This window comes from Cheilinus undulatus, linkage group 7, assembly GCF_018320785.1.
Source record: "Cheilinus undulatus linkage group 7, ASM1832078v1, whole genome shotgun sequence".
Lineage (NCBI taxonomy): Eukaryota > Metazoa > Chordata > Actinopteri > Labriformes > Labridae > Cheilinus > Cheilinus undulatus.
The window spans coordinates 40,044,823-40,066,174 of record NC_054871.1 but is presented as its reverse complement, the minus strand read 5'-3'; the positions used below and the strand labels follow the sequence as shown (position 1 = coordinate 40,066,174).

The 21,352-nt window shown below is 38.3% G+C and overlaps 1 protein-coding gene across 1 annotated transcript in view; it reads right to left on the bottom strand.

The window, feature by feature from the left end:
* The window catches only part of slco2a1 (solute carrier organic anion transporter family, member 2A1), a 45,923-nt gene extending 27,934 nt beyond the window's left edge, over positions 1 to 17,989 (bottom strand). The window contains exon 1 of the mRNA XM_041791799.1: positions 17,858 to 17,989. Within this exon, the coding sequence (XP_041647733.1) occupies positions 17,858 to 17,941 (84 nt within the window). The 5' untranslated portion in view covers positions 17,942 to 17,989. The remainder of the gene's footprint in view (positions 1 to 17,857) is intronic.
* Positions 17,990 to 21,352: the final 3,363 nt, after the last annotated feature.

Sequence of the window (21,352 nt, the reverse complement as noted above, 5' to 3'; positions counted from 1 at the left end):
AAACTTAAAAGAGGAGCGATGTGTGTGCAGTGAACTGCACGGAGGAAAGAGAGGAACAGGAACAGCTGCCTCACAAACATACTTGAAAGTAGCAACACACCAGGCCTGGACTCTGACATTCCTACAAAGATAAAGCCAAGGGGAAAAATGTAAGGAGTGAAATGTACTCCAAAACTTTAGTCCACAAACCAATGCATAATGTGGAAATACCAGACGTTATCATAGTTGAATGTAAGTTAAATTATTGTGGAAAAAATGTGGCTGAGTGGTTAGGTCACACCCAGTGATCCTGATTGTGTCACTCCCTTCTCTCTCATCCCCGTTTCTCACGCTATCCATCCATCCCCTGTCCTCCTCGCTGAATGAAGGCAGAGAAAGCCCAAAAATTAACCCTTAAAAACACCTCTTTTGGTATGCAGTGAAGTATGAAAAGTAGAGACCACAGACTTCTTTTAGGGAAGAAGGGAGGTAGTAACATGTGAATATGCATTTAAATGCGTTATCTCCTTTTAATTTTGTAATAACATAAAATAATACTATTATGTACAGGTAATATGTGCATGGAGGAGAATAACTAATTGCATTTACTGTAATTACTGCAATTGAGTAGTTTTTTGGGGACATTTTTTGATATATTTTGAAATCAGTGCTTTTACTTGAGTACTAGACTCTCATAGTTTTTCCACATCTGTTGACTACAGTAGCATATAGAGAGAAAATGAGTCCACATCACATCCCAAACAGTAAAAACTGTAGTGTTGATTTCTCAGGGTTAAACGTTTCTAGTTGGTTTTACTACCAAAGTGTAATTTTAACACCTTGGTCTTCAGTGTTGGAGTTATTTGGTAGTTTTGATCCACCAGTGTAAGTTCAACTATGTAAAGAGTCAATTGCTCCAAGTGGTTTCAAATCTGGGAGAATGTGTGGGTGGAGTTTCCCATCATGCCCTTGGGCAGAGTGTTTAAATGTAATTATATGTGTTCAGTTGTGTTGCCTGTTGTACACTGATCCCTGCTGGGGTTCTTTTGGTTATGTTTCCAGTGGAAGATTGTTGTTTTGGATGTGAGATACATTTGCACCATGAGGGAAGTTATCCACTCAGTTAGGGTTTGACTTTAGGTTTTCCTAAAGGATTCTGCATCAGTATGCATTGTCCTGTTATGAGGTTGACTCTGATTTGTTTTTGCCAGATGAGACATTCATGACGGGCAATCAGAGCAACAAAACAAAATGACGTTGTACACATGCGCTCCTCTTGAGATGATAGGTCACCGCTGCAGTAGACTGTTAATGGCAGAGGTTCTTGGTGAATAAAATGGATTCCAAGACCAGTCTGGAGATGTGCAAAAACTCCTTCTCTGCTGGGACAAGCTTTCGGTGTGGCTCATTGTTTTTTTTTTTTTTTTTTTTTTTTTTTTTTTTAAGAATTGTGATCCAGTCCCAAATTAACTCCTGCTTCCCTATGAGCTAAAATCTACATCGGCAGAAGCCACTGGATTGACCAGCAAACCCCGCCCATAATGATCGCAAACACATGCTGAACCAAACTGAGTAAAGAGTGAAAAACTCTTATCTGTCATGAAAAGTTTTCAGTGTTGCTCTCTGCCCTTGTTTTAATAAAGAAATGTTTAGTTCTGCCAAACTGCCACTGTGGCTAAGTCCGAGCTAATCGCTCCACTAGCAGCCATTGTATACAACCACTCACATAACCATTCACACAACAACTAAGCCTTTCCCCTGTAACTCTCACAAACTCATGCCAAAGCAGGTCGGCAGGATAGCAAAAACACTTCTTTCCCATCATGAAAAGCTTGGAGTGCTGACTTCATTCTTTATTTCATGCAGAGAGGTGGTCCAGTTCTGATAAAATTGATGCAATATTAGAGTTATATCCGAGCTAATCACCAAACTGGAGGCAACCATTGCAAATTGCTTTGAGTACAACACTCAATCCCAACAGTAGCTACCACCTTCTCTCCTCAAATGATGCTGATTGGTCTGAACAGTGTTCATTTGGGCACAAGTCTGGCAAATCAATCTGCTTTGCAAGGTTAGTGACTTTACCTGAACAACCTTGTTGGAGATCTATTCTCCAGTTATTACTGCCAATAAGGAAAGATCATATTTTACTGTAAAACTCCTCAGTAGCTACTCATTACTTACTGCAAGTAAACTTAAACTTAACTTTTGGGTAGATTTATAGACCAGTGCTTTTACTTTTAAATTTGAAACAGATCTCTGTTACTGCTTGAGACAGCTAGTGGAGCCATAAGAGGAACAAACATTAAATCTGCTGGCCAACACGATGAGCCAAAAAAGCCACAGAGAGATGGAGATTGGATTTTACCAGACATATTCTCTTGAGTTAATGTACTTTATTTCTCCTTGCTTTTTGGGTGAAAGTTTTAGAAACAAGACAAATACTAGTTTTCTTAGGAACTAACAGAACGGTTCCAAAAAGTGAAAACATTTGTGAGTCACTCACTCTGGCACCACTGTAAGCATATTACCAAGCTCATAGCGATAATGTGTCTGTTTGATTGCAGAGAGTTTTCTATTCAGGTCCAAGGATGTGGAAAGATCAAAATCATTCTGGACGTGCTCCCAGAGATCCGGACGAGCCAATCGGCTGTTATGAGACGTTCACGGACACTCAAAGGACTTTCTGTACCCATTTTTGTTTGCTCTGAGGGTTATGAATGTAAGAATGACGCTGAAGATACGCATTGAGATTAAGGGAGAATTCAAAAAGAAAACAGAGATGAATCCAAAGCTTAAAGTTTGTTTACTGACTGCCAAGCCGGCTGAGGGAGAATAAAGTTCGCGTCCATCTCAGAACAGTTAATTCTTAGATTAAAGCTCGGCTTTACGGGTTGTTAGCACACACAATAGATGCTTTTACACTGTTTATAATATTTCACCCTCATCTTGTATCAAAAAGGGTCAAACATCTAAATAGTTTTGACATTTACTGGCAGCCAGACGTCTTTGTTTAGGGTTTAGAGTCAAACAAAAAGTCGATACTTTACAAGTGTTTCATTAAAATCCACTTTGGCTTTTTTAACAAAGTCTGAACTTTTATTGCAGATAATGCTTGATGTAATTATTATGTTTCAGTGAAAAGTTTCTGGATTTCATACTGAAAACACGTAATAATGTTGGTAACACCTAGTGCAGGATTTCACTTCAGGCCTGAGAAACTACAAACATTTTTAAGCCTACACAGCAGCAATAGCCAGGCTTAAAGGTCATCTGTCTACTTTTTGGGCCATTCTCAAAAAAACTTTGAGGAATTCTCTTCAAATTTGGCACAAATGACCCCTCTGACTCAAGGATGAACTGATTAGATTGTGGAGGTAAGAGGTCAAAGGCACTCAAAACCTATGAGCACAATAATCCAAGAATCCACACAGGGATTTTTGCCAGATTTAGAAAAAAACACACACCTAGACTTGCAGGTGAACTGATTTTATACTGGAGATCAGAGGACACTGCAAACTTTCATGCAGTGACCTTGCATCATATATGGTGCCCCTCTTGTCAAATGAAATAACTTTGATTGGAAAGCTGAGTTCAATTTCATTGGCCACACCCATCCCTGATTACTGCCAGACCTGCTGAATCAAGAAATCTCTTAAACAGAACCTTTCTGACAAAGTGAAGAAGTACAGTGAGAGCCATTATCCACAAATGAGAAAACTTGGAACAGTGGTGAACCATCCCGGGACTTTTGGCTGACCTACCAAAACTATTCAAAGAGCACATCGACGACTCATCCAGGAGGTCACACAAGAACCTGAACAACATCTGAAGACCTGCAGGCCTCATTTGACTCAGTTAAGGTTAGTGTTCATGATTCAACAAAAAGAAAGAGACTGGCCAAGGCCAAAACCACCGCTGGCCAAACAGAACATAAAGGTTGCCAAAAAAATCCTTGATGATCCCCAAGACTTTCAGGAAAATATTCCGTGGACTGACAAGACAAAAGATGAATTTTCTGGAAGGTGTGCGTACCGTGACATCCGGTGTAAAACTAACATAACATTTAATTACATAAACATCATACCGACAGTCAACCATGACAGTGGTTGTGTGATGGGCTGGGGCTGCTTTGCTGCTTCAGGACCTGGATGACTTTCTGTAATTGACGGAGCCATGAAGTCTGCTCTCTACCAGAAAATCCTGAAGGAGAATGTTCAGCCACCAGTTTGTGACCTCAAGCTCAAGCGCTCTTGGTTTACGCAGGAAGACAACGATCCCAAACACACCAGCAAGTCCACCTCTGAAGGGCTTAAAAACAAAATGAAGATTTTGGAGTCACCTAATCAAAGTCCAGACTTAAATCCGAATGAGATGCTGTTGCACGACCTTAAACAGCTGAAAACCCTCCAACGTGGATAAATCAAAACAATTCTGCAAAGAAGAGTGGGCAAAAATTCCTCCACAGCGATGTGAAAGACTGTCAGCTATTGCAAACACTTGCTTGCAGCTGTTGCCGCCAACACAAGTCTGTTTAATAGATGCAAAGGACGGTTGAAGTGTGGAATGAACCATCAAAGCTCCAACTACGCCATCTGATGATGCCTGTGATTCAGTTCATCAAAATGCAAACAGCTGGTTTTGGATGTTACAAGCAAAGGGAATTGTAAGTCTAGATACCTAGGTTATAAACACCAACAGCCTTTGTTCAAAGTCAAATATTTACTAGGATCAACCATGCTGGGAATTTTGGAAATGATACCTTTGTTTTATTAAGTCAACCTTTGACACAGAACTTCTGCCTGATCAACAATGCTGTCCCCTCCATCAGCTGTGCAAATTATGTGGCAGTGCAATTACTAATATATCAGAAATTCAAGGCTGTAGTTTGGCACTTTTGAGTTTATATGAGCAGTAAAAGTTTTCTCTCGCTGCAATGGTGATGACCAAGAAATTGGCTATGAGCAGGAATCACACAGCCTGATGTTACACATTATCAAGAAAATAAAAATATAGAAAAAAACTATACTTGTGCAATACTTTTCTTCTTGTAGACAGATTTATTGCACAGTAATTTAAAAAGTACAACCCCATTACAAAAAAGTTGGGGCGATGTGTAAAGTGTAAATAAAAGTGAATGCAGTGATTTTTAAATCTCATAAACCCATATCTTACCCACAATTGAACATAAACATATAAACACAACAAAAAGTTGCAAGTTTAAACTTGTCTCCTGGTAAATTTTGCTCTAAACTGGGTCTTATGAGCTATACCTTCTTTGGAAAACTAACTTTTAAAGCAGCTTTATATTTGTCTTTTATTAAGTATTGCTTCCTTAGCTTTGTTGAGAATGTGAACACATAAAAACTCTATACCAAGGATTTCAAAACTACAGTCCAGAACAAACTTTGGTCCACTGTCTATTTTTTGAATGGCCTGCAACAAACTCTAAAGACAAATTAACCACATAAGAACATGACACTTGTGATGATTGTTATTCTCCTCAGTTTTGAAATTTGGCAGTGCTGCAGTGTCGCTGGCTTGCTATTTTTAGGGATGCACAGATGCGCTGGTTTGATGGCTGATTCAGAGGAGAGATTTATTACGGGGCAGAGGATGTGACCGGTTATACAAACTCTGCTCTGTTTTTCAAACATGGTCAAACTTGACAGAAATGTTGGCTTAGTGGGAGTCCTTAACCAAAACAAGTGATGAAAAAAATATTTACATTGGCATCATTATCATAACCTTGCACAGCAGATGGATTTGCCGGTCTGCCATCAGGCAAATCCATCTTGAAGAGCCACAGTCCACAACAGTTGTGAAGAAGTGAAAATGGTTCTGACTAATCATTTGAGGAGAACAAGGCGGAAGCTACAGGTAGGGTTTAGTTGTACTAAAAGTCAATAGCAATGGCTGCTGCCAGTGCAGCCATTAGCTCGGATGTAGCCATGTATAGCGGCAGGTTTTTCGGGATTGGACCACGTTTCTCTATGAAATAAAGAGTAAAAACAAACAACACTTTGAGGCACCCTTTGTTGAAGCACCCTCCAAAAATGTGGAAAATCTCACCCCAGTCAAAATGTACTGATATAAAACTAACATTATATTCCTATGACTGCTGAGGGACTAATGTGGTAACAAGACTATTGGGATTAACAAGATAAGTCTCTAATGATTCCCTTAAAACAATTAAAATGTCTGTATTTTCAGAATGGTTGTGTAAATCTTCAAAACACCTTGACACATTTTGGCACACCTGCTAAACCGGCCTAAGCCCTTTTTTTTATTTGCTGACCCCGATGCTGACACCATATTACTTACAAATGTACACCTCATGGTAGCATTTACCGTAACCGTCCTGTGTTTGGGATTTTTTTTACCAATTAATAAAAATGTTAAAAATCAGGTAAGGGAATATTTCATGATTTAAAAGCTTCAATAAAACCTCAGGAGATTTTAATCATTGTGGGTAAGAAAAGGGATGCAGAAAAAAAACTGGTAGTGTGTGCCAAACGTATGCCAGACAATAGAGAGGCAGGAACAATCATTAATCCTTGCTGTGATTTAGGCAGGATTTTGGTTTGCAGGGTTGGATTTTTGTATATTTGTTCTGTTAAACAAGCTCAGCTCTGTCTGTCTGGATGTTATTGTCCCAGCCTTCAACCCCGCTGTGAGGGGAAGAATGACGGGAAGTTCACTTTTGACTTTCAAACACTTGTATTTCATAGACACGTGCTGCTGCTTCAGTATGACACTGGATATCCAGATGTAAAGAGGAAATGCTTTATAGCTTCACAAATCCCTGTCTTTGCTACTGGAAAAAAAGAAAAGGAAAAGGTACATTTAAAAGGTCCTCCTGGATACTTGAAAGGACCTGGTGACAGAATTACTCCCTACATTGTGTAACAAGCCAAAACAAGTTTGACTTCACAATGGCAGCATGACCAAAGGACCATTATCTACTGTTTACAGAACAGGTCAACATCTTAAAAAACAGGTTCCTTCATTTTCTTCATGAATGTTACATTAGAAGTTTGACTACAATCTCAGATAATACTGCTTGTATTTATTTAATTTAAAAGTTGTTGAAGTTCCATTTTCATGTTATCTAAAACCGTGAAAACACACTCAATAGACAGCCTATACAGTGGTCTTTTTGTACAGTGTTTATGCCTCTTTTCCGATAAAACAATTTAGATTGATGCTAGTTTTTGACAGAAACGTGTAGCTTTTTTGTATGGGTACTGGGGGCCTCAGCTTTTATTGGCTACTAATAAGGGGCTCTGAACAAGAAAGGTTGGGAACCACTGCCCTACACTATCATTAATTTTACCCATGAATGAACCATATTTTTTGGATGATAATCATTTGATTTAAAAAGACCTGAAACTGGTGATTTAGAGCATAAAATTATCAGGAACATGTCTAAAGGCTGATAAATCAAAGGAGAAAAAGATTCCCTTCCTAATAATAATAAATTTTATTTAGTAATGTCATGGACCGTGCTTAAGTCTGCAGGGGCCCCTCTGATGGGACCCCTGCAGATTGATGCAGTTCAGCCCATCACATGTATTGTTGTGCGTCTGCACCATGCTGCCCCACTGGAAGTTGATTTGTGAAAAGATCTTCTGAAAGACCACACTTAACACCTTCCAGTTGGTTGATGAGCATTTGATCATCCATGTTGTTTGGGCTGAGTGAATGAGAGAGACTGCAGCCAGAAGAGGGAGAGGACAGTGCAGCACTGGGCGCACAAAGTTGCAAACACCGCAGTTATCTGATTGTTTCAAAGCGGTTACACTCTAAATAACGTAATTACAACACACTTTCAACTTGACACAAAGACACAGGATGTTTGTACTGAAAGAGCTCTGCCCTCTGTCACAACATCTACTCCTGATGCCTGTTTAATTCACAAGTTAGTTGTATTAAGTCCCTTTACCATCTCATTTAAATAAACACATTATCACTAGAGTTTGTTACACTGTTAGAGAGCAGAGGAGAGAGAAAATGATGTCTCCTGGTGCTTTAAAGTCTTGAGCTGCAGTCTTTTTTTCACTTCACCACAGTAAATAAGCTACAGACTAGCCAGATCTGACCCAACATCATTATCAGTTCTGTTTATTTATGTTATTTATATATTGGACTGACATGTTTTCACTGGGGTGGGAACGCACCGCACGCCCACACGATGACACCACTAGCTTAACAATGTGCTTTCTGACAGGCAGCAGGTCAGTCTGAGTCCACTAATCATATTTCACTCAGACACTAAAGGGCAGTTAGAAAGCAACAAAAATGTCACCTGTTTGTGTCTGTGTGAATAATGTGAAGCACAGTAATGAGATGAAAGTTATGTTCTCTCCTCTCTAAGTTTGTGTCTGTAATAACAGCAACATGAAGTGAGCCTCTCCGTCGTTGGTTCTGTTGCTTTAATATGAGCTGCAGCGACTTGTATTACAACTTAAACAACAGTTTAAAGATGTATTTTAACTCATGATTCGATCATTTTAAGTCCCTCATGATTCAAAGAAGTGAGGTCAGAGAAGCACCTATGACAGTGAGGCTGACAGTAAACCATGCTAAGGCTAAGTTAAATCAATACTAAACGCGGTACTTCAGACAAATCCTTCACTATAAAAGTCTGTAGTTCTTGTTTTACTAAAGTGCTTTCAATTTTAAGTTTGACAACTTCACATCTGTTTCTTCCAGCTGCCATAGCCCCTTGGTACATCCTGTTTACCTGAATCATTGTTTTCAAAACTTATTTGAAGAAGGTTTTTTATTATTTTGTAGATATTTTTACGTTAACTTTTCATTCAGTGTACTGCAGGCTGTGACGTCTTTGTTCAGCCCTGTGGTGGTGCTGATTCTTCTCAGTCGTTGCTGCAGTTTCAAATATTTAATTTGAAAATATGACATTTATTGCTGCTTCCTGTTTCTATGTAAAGCCAGCACAAAGTTAAAATAATAATAAAATAATACTAAAGTTCATGCATTGTAAAATATTTTGAGGTCTAAAAAATAATAAGGATAAAATATATATATATATCAGAATCAATACCAGGTACTGGTATATGTTTATCAGAATTGGAGCGGGACTGAAAAAATCGGCTCATCTCTAAATCAAACCCTGAATGCTGTCTGATATATGCTTGTAAAAAACAGGCTGGGACAGCTGGTCCTGTTTATAATTATTATTACAAATGAACACACAAAAACTTATATCTTAGGTTATTTTGGAGGCTATCTGATTCTGAACTAGAAAAGCACTCGGAGAGTGCAGACCTCCGCCATTAGGCCTTTCTCCCAATAGTGAAGAATCCTTTAAAAAATTCCTGGATGCGTCCCCATGTGCCCCCCACCACAGCATTCGCCGATTACTCCCTCCCCGGTGGGGTGGAAACACAGTGAGGCAAAGCATTGGCTTTGCTACGGGTGCCATCTGATGCACCCATGGTCTCACTGGACGACTGGAAGTCATGGCAGAGGGTGAATAGTCCTCTATTCCTCCCAGCGTTGTGAGTATTCTCGATACAGTTCACTGTCCTTCTCTCTGTTATGCTCCGACTCATCTCCTCGACCAGACGTGTGTCTGTCAAACTCTATAAACTCCAAAACTTTGAATAGAAACACACCCAAAATGCTGCTGGGATTGAAGTTACTCATGTCCGCCATCTCCTGGTGTAAAGTGGTAACAGTGCAGATGTCCGCCATTAGCCCTATCTTCCAACAGTATAGAATCCTTTAAAAAATTCCTGGATTCAGACGGTGAGCCGGATCACTCTCAAAATCTAATCAGTTCTTCCTTATGCCATTTCTGACATTTTCTGAAAATTTCATCAAAATCCGTCCACAACTTTTTGAGTTCTGTTGCTAAAAAACGAACAAAAAAACTGACAAACCCTGCCGATCACATAATCTCCTTGGCGGAGGTAATAAGCCAGATGTTCTTGGTGAAAGTACGATTTTTTGGAGAATCTCCAAAACCATTATCAAACAGTCCTGTAATGATATTGATTTGTTATTGAGTAATTAGAGCATGTTTGGCAGTGGCTGTGAGGGACCTATTATGTTGACACTGTTATTAGAATAAAAGGCATGCTGGCACTTAAAGTGTAAGTTTATGCCCGGTGTATTTCACATTGCAATAGAGCACACAACTGCTGAATTACAAATGATCAGATTCAGTCTTTTTTGCACCCAGCAGGTAGTCCCCTATTAGCCATGAGTGAACTAGAGGAAACACATTTTAGTCCTTTCATTACTATTAAAACCTCGAGGCTATGCCCACTAGTTTTTATAAATCCTTTTCTTAACACTGAAAAATTTAAGAGAGTAATAAATCTGCTAAAAAAGATTAACTGCTTCGATTCCATAAAAAAGCCGCTAACATGAGTCAGGAGCTGCAGTGCTCTGAGGCGTGAAGAGACGAGAGCTGGAAGCTTTCTAACATTTCTTCTCCGACAGCTCAGGATGTAAACACCCCGTGCCCCAGAGCAGAATTTTGGCTCAGATGTTGGCACAGATACCCTTCAAGAGAATTTGACGTCAGTTTGCAGATGAGATTTAGTCCACAGCTTTGATAAGTTCAAAGCTGAGAAATAAAGAAAACAAACAAATGGAGAGAAAAGAGCTGAACAGCATGTACCAGTGTCGGGTGAAGACGGATGGACGTGATTGCTCCCAGTGTGGCTATTGTTTAACGACTGGCTCCACGGTGATTTGGATTAATGTGAGATGTAATCGAGCTTGTTTGTATGTTTTGGTTGACATTTCTAGACAAGAGACACAGTAATCAAGAGTCCTGGCATAAAAAAGTTCCTCCTCTGCACCAGATTTGCAGCACTGACTAGGGCTGGGAAATATGGACCAAAAATCATAGCTCCATATGACACAATTAACAGTACTGTGCAGACTTTTTAGACATGTTTGGGCCAAAAATTGAGGCTGAAGTAAGCCATAGATGTGGCAAGAAATTTGCCTGAGGGCACCATTGGGCTGGAAGCAGGACTGACACAACCCCAGTAGTGCTCTGGGTGTCTCTACATATTATTAGGGGCATAGGAAAACAATCTGTCAAAAAAATAACAAAGTCCACACCTTTAGGGTGGAGTAAGGGGTGGATGTGGTGAGTAAGTGTGGCCTCGGATACCGTTCAGACAGGTAGTAGGGTTGCCAGGAGCTCCTGGTCATGCTGTGGTCCAAAGGCCCTGAAAACCACCGCCAGTTGCCGGGCATATGGCCAGAATAAAAATGAGGCTATCAAGCTTGACTTTGGCTGCCAAGTGACACGTGTGTGACACGTGTCGAGCTTGAATCTGGCTGCCCCCACCCACCCCCCGTCTCAAACCCTGGATGAGCCCTCCAGCCCATGGTGAATCCTTAGCGCCTTTCATGCCTAAAATCTATGCACATAACTGCACATTAGGGATGCACAATATTGTATTTTTGCCAATATCCGATATGCCAATATTTACAGATTCATTTTAGCTGATACTGATATTTAAATATGCTTTTTTTGACAAGAAATTTCAGTCCTTTTGGAAACACTTCAAGGTTTGAAGATGACCAAGGAAACAAACTTTAGTCTTTAAAATACTTTAAAGTTTAAAGAAGAGGATAAATAAAGACAAAGACCTCAACTGACATAGGTCTGTTGGTTCAGCCTAAAACTCCACTAATTTATTATCACATATGGACAAAATTTACAGTCAATGTATGCTGAAATACACAGGCAAAATATTGGATGTGAATATAGGCAGAAATTTTGCTATGTGCCGATACTGATACCAGCCCGATAATATCGTGCATCCCTACTGCACTTCTCAGTGTTTAATTTTTGTAAAGAAATAACAACATGTTGTCAAAATATCTGAATCATAAACTTTAAAATAATCTTAGTAAAAACATATACAATATACAAATACTCAAATCTGTTTGATAACACAGCAACAAGAACTGAGACTTAAACACTGGCAATATTCCTGTCACTGAGCTTGGGTTTCAAAATGATACATTCTCCATTATTAAAAATACTTCCGTTTTGAAAATTTTATTCAAAATGGTTAATTTTCTATTAGATAAAGGGTACTAGCCCAAGAGTTTTTTGTAGACCTTGTCAAGCTGAATCTAGGCTGAAAATGTCATAATTCTAGGACTAAGTTGAAGGGGGCTTTGACTTGGAGAAAAGGCGGCGCAGTTGAGGCAATCTGGAATGTGCATATTTGAAACCCACAAAATCTTTCAATTTTCATTAGACCTGATGCTGGTGCAAACTTTCATGATTTTTAACTGTGTTGAGGCCCTAAAAAGTCCAACATGTGGCTCTTTGCACACGTGTCTTTCCTCGCTCTCTCGTTCCTGTTCCTGACTCTATTCACTGTCCTCCTTTATAAAAAGTATAAGATGACTAGAAAGGAAAATCTTAAAAAAGAGAGATTTTGCTTTTCAAGATTTTTTAAAAATTAATATGTATGAGTTTAAATTTTTAACAGCTCTGGAACGAGGACATTCTAGAGTATGTTTCCTGTTTATTGCAGCCTTAGACAGTAGTCTAGTTAGATATCCTGATCCATAACTTTAGCTAGACTTTGTGCATGTTAATGCACTAACTGATTGACTAAATTGTGCAAAAATATTGGCAACAATTCCATATATTGAGGTTTTCAAAAGTTGATTTAGCCCATTCTTATCCTATCATGTGTTTCCAAATGATCAAATCTCCCTTACTTTAATGATCAGTGGTTAAAACAGTACAGAAACGTAATGATCCTGAAACATTTTTAACCAAAAGAGAGAGATTACTGTTGAGATTGCACAAATGCATTGGAAACATTTGGAAAAGTGGGCAGAGCAGGCAAGGAGAAGTTTAGAGGCTTGCCTGCAATTTCTAATAACTAAAAACAATGAATTAACAAATACTGGGTATCTGGGACTTCTATTTTTCTGTTGTTACAGTATCAGCATTCAACATCTTATGGTTTTTATTAATAAAATAAATGCTCTTTAATAAATAAAATGATCATTCCACATTTAGACTAAAGATTTCAAATAGCTTATTATCTTGAGCTCAGAAAGTAAAATATAAGTTAGTAGGTTTTCCAGTTTCTGCTCATTTAACTGAGCATTTGACCTGGCATCAATTGATTGAACATTCTCATCAGTAGCCAGATGGAGTCAGAAGAAAAAATAAAATATTACAGCACTGTCTCACCCTGAATCTCCTTGTACTCTTGTATTATAAACATGTCTTAAAAACTGGATATATTTCCCAGCCCTACCACTGACTATCAGCAGGGGCTTACAGAGATGATACCTGCTGCTCTTACCCACAAATACCCCCTTTGTCTAAACATTTAAAGCTTTAAACTTCAGGTGTTTTCACACTGTGCAGGCTGAATCTCTGTTGCCTGTTTTCTCTACCCTCCACCCTCTCTGTATTTACTCTTCTTGGTTTCAACACTGCAGGGCTTTAAGGTGAAGAATTGAAATGATGGAGTAAAGAAGATTTGCAGGAACTGGACCCACCACAGTCTGTGTGTAAATACATAAAGTAAACATTTTCTTAAATAAACCTTCGGCTGGAAATTTAGGACTTGCCCAAGCTGTTTGTGTTTCACGGCAGCAAACTTACAGGATGCAGGTGTATTAGTCACACTTAACAGACACCAACGAAGAAGAAGACATGTCATTTCTCGCTGAGTTTTGCTGCCAGCTACGTGGAGTCCTGCCTCATTATTACTCACAGCCCTGGAACAAGCTGTTTCTCTCACGTCTCTGCCATACAGTGAAGTACAACTGGAGCACAGCGGGGAAACATTTCTTCCTCTAGAGTCAGCGTTCACAACGAGACGTTTACTATCAGCGCCAGAGGGAGGAAACACGGCTTCACTGACGATAGAAAAACAAACTTTCTTTATCAAATCAATCTGAAGGACAATGAAACTCCCAGAGCTGCAATGATTTCAATAATTGACCCACTTTTCTTTAATTTTTATAAGGTAACGCTTCACAATAAAGCTTTCAAACTGGAGAACATGCTGTTTATATTGGTCTGCTGTCACTTTAATCATATTTCATTTTGATTTTTGACTATTTAATCATGCATAACATTAAATAGTTTCATTCTGGGCTGGACTTTTAGGTATTAACAGGTATTATCTTATATTTACCAGCAAAAATAAACACAAGATTCATGGAGATGATCATATTAATCACCATTTTGGTCTGATATAACTTTAAAGCAAATGTTTAGAGAATTATAACTGTTGTTAGGGCAAAACAAATGATGATTTTGCACTTAATTTGTTGCTTTTTAAATATTTTGCATTTTAAATGATAGGAAAAGTGATTTTTCTGCAAAAAGAACAAAAATCTGAAATTCCTCTTGGCTTGCCGAATATACATGTAAACACAAGACAACTAGGGCTGGGTGATATGGACCAAATTATATCTCTTTATAATGTGGTTGAGTGGTGATACATGATATGCAAAGACAAAACTAAACCAGAGTCAGTTCTTAGTCTCAGCCATGTGAGCGGGCTGTCAGCCAACCAGCTGACTAATCACTTAACCACAACCAGCTTTGTTTTTCCTGTTGTTAATTTAATGAAATAGTTCTGCTGACAAGTTTAGACTAGCTTTTCTTCTACGTTGTAGATTTATTCTAGCATTATATCAACTTAAACAATCATTCATATGTGTTCTGTTTTGCTGTTAAGTGAAGTTTGTGACTTTAGGTTTAACCCTTAGAGCTCACAGCTATTTTTTTCACCATCATGTCTCGTCTGGACTTTTTGTCTTAAAAAGCTTGTAAAACACCAACCCTTAGGGGCACAGTCAAGCTTTATACATCCTTTTTATCAGGACAACCTGGGCTTTAAGAATATATCTACTACAGTAATGTCATTTGAATTTCTAAAAAGGTATTGGACTCAAAAGACAGAAGAAAAAAACAAATCGGACTTTGAAACTCAGATATTTTTACTTATAACACAGAAAACAATAGTGAAGAAGCCTTTTCTTTGCCCAGACTTGTTCTCCCATCTCTCTGGGACAGCGGTGAAGAAAAAGACATTTTATGACTAACAGTTTTCAAAATATCTTCATATATACAAAGAAAGGTCCATGTGCTTTTTAACAGTTAGATTCATTTGTGCCACTCCACAAAGCCGTAGAGACACAACTGGTCGACGGCAACTCCCACAGTGCTTTGCGGTAAACAACATGGCGATGCCCTGGGCAAAAAGCTGAAGTAAGTGATCAAAAATGGACTAAAATGGATAAAAAGATGCTTATTGTTGGATCTAAAAATGTGGATTCAATCTGTAAAGACCCCGAAAAGTCACTGAAGTTCTGGGCTCACTAGAAACGGCTTCCTTTGGAGCTACAGAGACATCAAATGACAAGAAAGAGGAAAAAAAGAGTATCTATGACTTATAGTTCAAAAGTTATCAGCGTTTTCATAAACTTGTCACTTCTTGTTATTTAGGACCACACCATCCTCAGACACCCAGGAAAGTCAGCCAAGTTCAGGGCTCAGAAAATGTTCTGTGAGAGCTACGAATGCATGGAGGACATGAAAAGACAAGCAAAACAGAGAGCTTTCAGATTAAAAACAATTAAGTTTCTACGACCTACGGCTCAAACGTTACCAAGTTAATTATAAAGGGATGTGCCTGTGGCAGGATCCATGCGGCGTGAGCTCTAAGGGTTAAACTATAAAAAGTCAGGTTTTAACATGAGTGTTTAAAGCAGTAAACAGAGTTATCTGATGAGATTAAGTCATTCATTTTTAAAATGACCATGTGAAAAATTAAAGCACAAATCTGGAGACAATCTGAGCTTCATGCATGAAATAAATTAATTCTTATTGAAATATCGGTAGTTGATTTGCCTTAATAATTTGGCCCAGCTATCCGAGTACCAAGGTTATCTTAGTTAACTGAAACTAACTAAATAACTAAAACTAAAATTCAAAAATCTTTTTAGTAAACTGAAACTTGATAAAAACTAAGCTTTACCAAACAAACAAAAACTAACCAAAACTGCATAGCGCGCTACAGAACTTACTAAAATAAAATAAAAATGGAGACAAAATCTCCTTAGTTTTAGTCTTTGACACAACCATACTGACTGGAACCTACAAACAAGTCTGGGGAGTGTAAAATTGCCTGATCTGATTGGTTAAGACTTCACAAAGTGGTAGTTTTATGTCTGGAGTTGTATTCAAACATCATCATTACGTAAATAAAATGATAAGTGAAGACTACTCTGTTTTAATATGTTTTTAAAAATGTATGACACTCACTCAGCCACAGACATCTATCCGTAAAAAACTAAAACTAACACTAAAACTAATATAAACTAAACTAAAATGAAGCATTTTTGCAAAATAAAAACTAAACTAACAAACTATGAGTCAGAACTAATAAAAAATAAACTGAAATCGAACACAGAAAGTGAAAACAAAATAGAAATAAAAACTAATGAAAAATCCAAAACTATTATAACTTTTCCAGGTACTCCTGGTTATTTCTATAATATCCTTCAAGCATAAACTTGTGTTTTTGGCAAAACTTGAACCTGTTGATGTTTAGAGATTTGACTTCAGTTGCCTTATATATGAACATTTTACCCAATAGTATAATTAAATAGTTTAGTACAGGTCTTTGTTTCCCCAGCATCAGAGAAGATGCCCAGCTTCAGGTGTAAAATTTATACTGTAACATATTATTTGAATTTCAAAACGATACAATATGACGGTGCCAAAATAAATGAACTGATGACTCAGGTTCTATAAAACAAAGCCGTCATTCACCAGACTCTCTAGTACTCCATACATTTAGCATTCTTCTGGCTGTACAAAAGTTATAATCTAGACAGTGTTCAAGATTTTTGATAATTAAAACAATAAATTACCCATAATTCTGTGTCTAGAACTTCTATTTTCATTGCCATATCAAAGAGGTATCAATAAAATTTGATTATGAATATTACCAAAATGCTTTAAAACTTAAGTAAGATAAACAAGATGGAAATTCTTTAATTTCCAATAGATAACCTTTTGGCCAATAAGTATACTATTAGACTTGTAAACAACCTGAGCCTTGGTCTTATTCTTTTAAATAACATAACTTTATTGATATAAATGATATTGTCTTACTAAACATCGTGTATGAATAAAAAAAACTCGACATATTGCCCAGCCCTAGCTAACAGCACGTTTGAACAAGCTAGGCTGCATTGAAAAGCGTTAAACGCGCTTATAATAAATAAAACCATAGCAATATCAAAAGATTTGCTTGTTGTACATGTAAAACTCAGTGTGGTAAAATTACAGGGTTTTTAGATAATATAGAGTTTTTTTTGACCAGTTGAAACTCGAAAATTAAAAAAGTTCTGTCCTTAAAAAATAACATTTTTGCAAGGCAGGATGCTAGCCAAAACAGTCTAAAAAAAAGTTGTCTTTCTTTTCCTATCAGGAGTGTAAGGTTTAGTTGTTAAGTTGTTGTTTTTTTTTTTTTGTTTGTTTTTTTTTTTTTTCTTTTTGTCCTGTTTTGTTTTTACGTTAAATCTTACAAACTCTGGTTAGACAGCCACGAGGCAAAAATACCTCCACTTTCTACCTGCCCGTTTGTCGAAGGTGTTAAGCTGCTCTCAGGTCTCACAGAAGGAGACTCAGTATGAAGGCTGGTTTTTCTTATAGTAACTTCTGTATTATTATCAGGTAAGGTTTTGTAACCCCCTTTAAAATGAATCCAGCACAGATAGTTTCATGAACAATGACGGAACAAGTGCTGCAGGTTAAAACTAAACATTTTATGGCAGCTATTCAACCTCCTGTGCTGAACGCAGATTACCTGGTCCTTACCTTAATGCTGCAGCAGAGCGCGCGCGGTCTCTTCATGGTTCTTGGTTTGATGTCTATGAGGTGAACAGCTCGTGTCCTCTCCATGTCTGACTCAGAGCCTCTCCTTTCTGCTAGTTTCTCTCTCGGTGAGCTGCTCTCCTTGTTTTATGACCTTCGGTGATGTAATTGGACTCAGCCCACAGCCCCACGCGCGAATGTTTTGAAAGTTGTGAATTGGGAACACAGAGTCCCGCGCTGATTGGCTGAGTCACGCGCAAGCCTGGCTGTGTGTAACACTCACCTGTAAACAGCGTGATGGGACGTGTTAGTCATTAGCCTATTACGAATGAACGTAAAGGCTGTGTTTTATGTCAGCCATTAAGAAAAAAAACGTATTAAAGACACATTTATGATTATTTTATTAATATTTTATGGTTTACCTTCCTCCCTGGAGCCTCTCTGTGACCTCGTGCAGCTCAGACAGCCTCGTGCTTCATTAGTTTTGGTATGTGGCACACTGAGCTCTTTCCCCTGAAGCTATAATGAGTGGTGGGCCCACTGTGACAGAAAGGGCTGATAATGAATGAACGCTGAAAATAACAAACGGAAGAATGTTTATGGAGCACTTCATGGCAATTATCATTCAACAAAACGACTTTAACTATGGGGAAACGTTTCTAAGCTAGAATGGAAAAATAGATAGATAGATAGATAGATAGATAGATAGATAGATAGATGTGCAGCTCCACGAATTAGAATATTGTGAAAAAGTTTCTTCTTCACTGTGGGCAGGTGCCAAGTCCTGCTGGAAAAGGAAATCAGTATCTCCATAAAGCATCTCAGCAGATAGAAGCATGAAGGTCTCTAAAGTCTCCTGGTAGATGGCTGACAGCGTTGACTCTGGACCTGATGAAGCAAAGTGGACAAACACCAGCAGATGGCATGGCACCCCAAACCATCACTGATTGTGTAAACTAAAACACTGGACTTCAAGTACCTTGGATTCTACACCTCTCTGATCTTTCTCCAGATACTGGGACTTGATTTCCAAATTAAATTCAAAATTTAGTTTCATCTGGGACCAGTTCTTTTCCTCCTTATCCCAGATGAGATGCTTATGATGTTGTCTGGGTTTCATGATTGTCTCTCTCGGAGAACATGGTACATGTAGTCCACTGACCCATGTATGGTGGCTCTTCATCCACTGACTCCAGCCTCAGGCCACTCCTTGTGAAGCTCCCCTAAGTTCTTCAATCTGCTTTGTTTGACAATCCTCTAAAGCAGAGGTCATCAACTACATTTGTACAAGGGCCAGCTTATATCTATGCAGACTGTGAGGTCAGGTCTGTTAAATGAACTGAGTAAAAGGAACATTTTTGTCTAAATAATAGTATTTTGTCTGAAATGTACTGTATTTTTAGCTTTTAGCAGTGAACTCAGTGCCTATTCACACAGTTAAATCCAGATGCTGCAGCAAGCCACAAGGGGGCAGTTGAGATATAAGCCACATATTTCATTCAGCCATGTAGTTTGATGTGAATATGCTGCATCCTCATTGGTTGAGAAAAACAAAACACATGAGGGAATTTTTTTTAAATTCTCAGGAGGTGGAAAAATAAATTCTCAACCCCCCGAACTGTTAACTTTATGCAGAATTCTGCTGCTTTAATCAAGAATGGACTCCTGAGTGAGTTTGTCATGTATTTTAATTGCTAATAATGGTTAACAATAGTTTGATTTTTGTAAAAATGATCACACATTAAACCAATCTTCAAAAAATGTTTCAATCTCACTTACTTTGGGAGTTACATAAATATCTGTAGTACCATAAAAGGATAGAAAGAAAAGATACCCTAATACAGCCATATATTAATTTTTCCTCAGCACGTTTTCTGAATGAGCCTCTAGGTGCTGGATGGGAAGCAGATGGGGGCCTCCAGTTGATGAGCAGTGCTCTACAGCCTAATCATCATCAAGATTACGGCTGCATGACATTAAAATTTTTAGAGATCCACTAGATTGTTTTTTGCCTGACATTCTTCAAAAGAGAAACTACTGTTTTTCCAATCATTTAATCAACTGTTTTAGTAATCATACTTTCTAACAATGTATATGTTGACTGTCCAATGAGAAAATCAACTTTTTATCAGAAGAGGAATAGTTACTATTTCAGGGATTTTATCCAAAATCTCAACACTATTCAACCCTAAAAAATGCTATATAAGAATTTCTGCATTTTTCAAGGATTTCAGTCACTTTGTCCTTGAGTCTGAAAGGACAAGCAAGGGATGCGCACGCGCCCCTTGACTTTGATCTTTCCTCTATGACGTTCAAGATCTAATCCAACATCCTTGAATCAGGGTGAACATTAGCGCAAGGTTTGATGAAGGGACTTTAGACATTTTTGAGATTATAGGTTTCCACATTCATGGCTTGGAAAGCAAAGGTGTAATATGAGGCCTGAAAGCATAACCTAAAACCCAAAAACATGACACCTCCAGTCTTGGCTATTGCCAACGTGGAGGCATACGTAAATCCAACTAGAACCACTTCCTGGTTGCTATCTGCCTTCACAATGTCTCCAGTTGCTGGTCAGTGAAAGTACAGCAGTGGGCCATGAACAAACTGACCTTTGACCTCCAAAATCAAACAGTTCATCCTTGAGTCAGAGCGGACATTTGGGCAAAGTTTGAAGAAAATCCTTAGAGACAAGGCCCGTGGAAGCAAGGTATGAACACGAGGCCTGATGAACTTAAACTCTGACCTCCAAAATCTAAGCAGCTCATCCTTGAGTCGGGATGAACATTCATGCAGTTTAAGCCCTCAAAGCACTGAAAAGATTTTTTTTACAAATGCTTCAGATGGATGTGTTAAAGCAGGGACAGGCAACCCAAAACTAATGTCTCCAACCTCTTCTATCACCATAAAGGCATGAAAACTCAAAAGCTAAGGTTAACAGGAAGGTAAGATGGATAGAAAAAAAAGTTGCCAACTCTGACGCTCCTGTTTCTTATATTTTCTGAAGTCTTGTTTGAAATGATCAGAGATGAATTTGTTTTGTTTGTTGAGCCAAAAAGATTGTTTCTTTTTCCATTGTGACTGTTTGACCTGTCTCTTGGGCCTTGGCTTGTTGATACTCCTCAGAGCATTGGCCAACATTAGGACAGGCTTATTGGCATGCTTAAGACTTTGGCAGCTACTTAATCTTTGGAGGAAAACTCAAACATTGGTTAAGCAAACCTGTCATGTCCCCATTCCTAATATCTCTCTCCTCTCCTGCTGCCAGTTTTCAAGGGCTTCTGGCTTATCACCAACTAATTATACAGTATGTAGGTCTGTTATTTGTAATGCCACAAATCTGATAATTTTGTATGTGAAATGTTTGTGTGCTTTGCTGTGGGCTGTGGTTGTAGAATTTATGCTTTTAAAGTCCTGCCAAAGAACTACAGAAGAAACTAGTAATTGTGCTAATTTCAGCATATTTACATACAAACATATAGCTGATACTAAATTTTG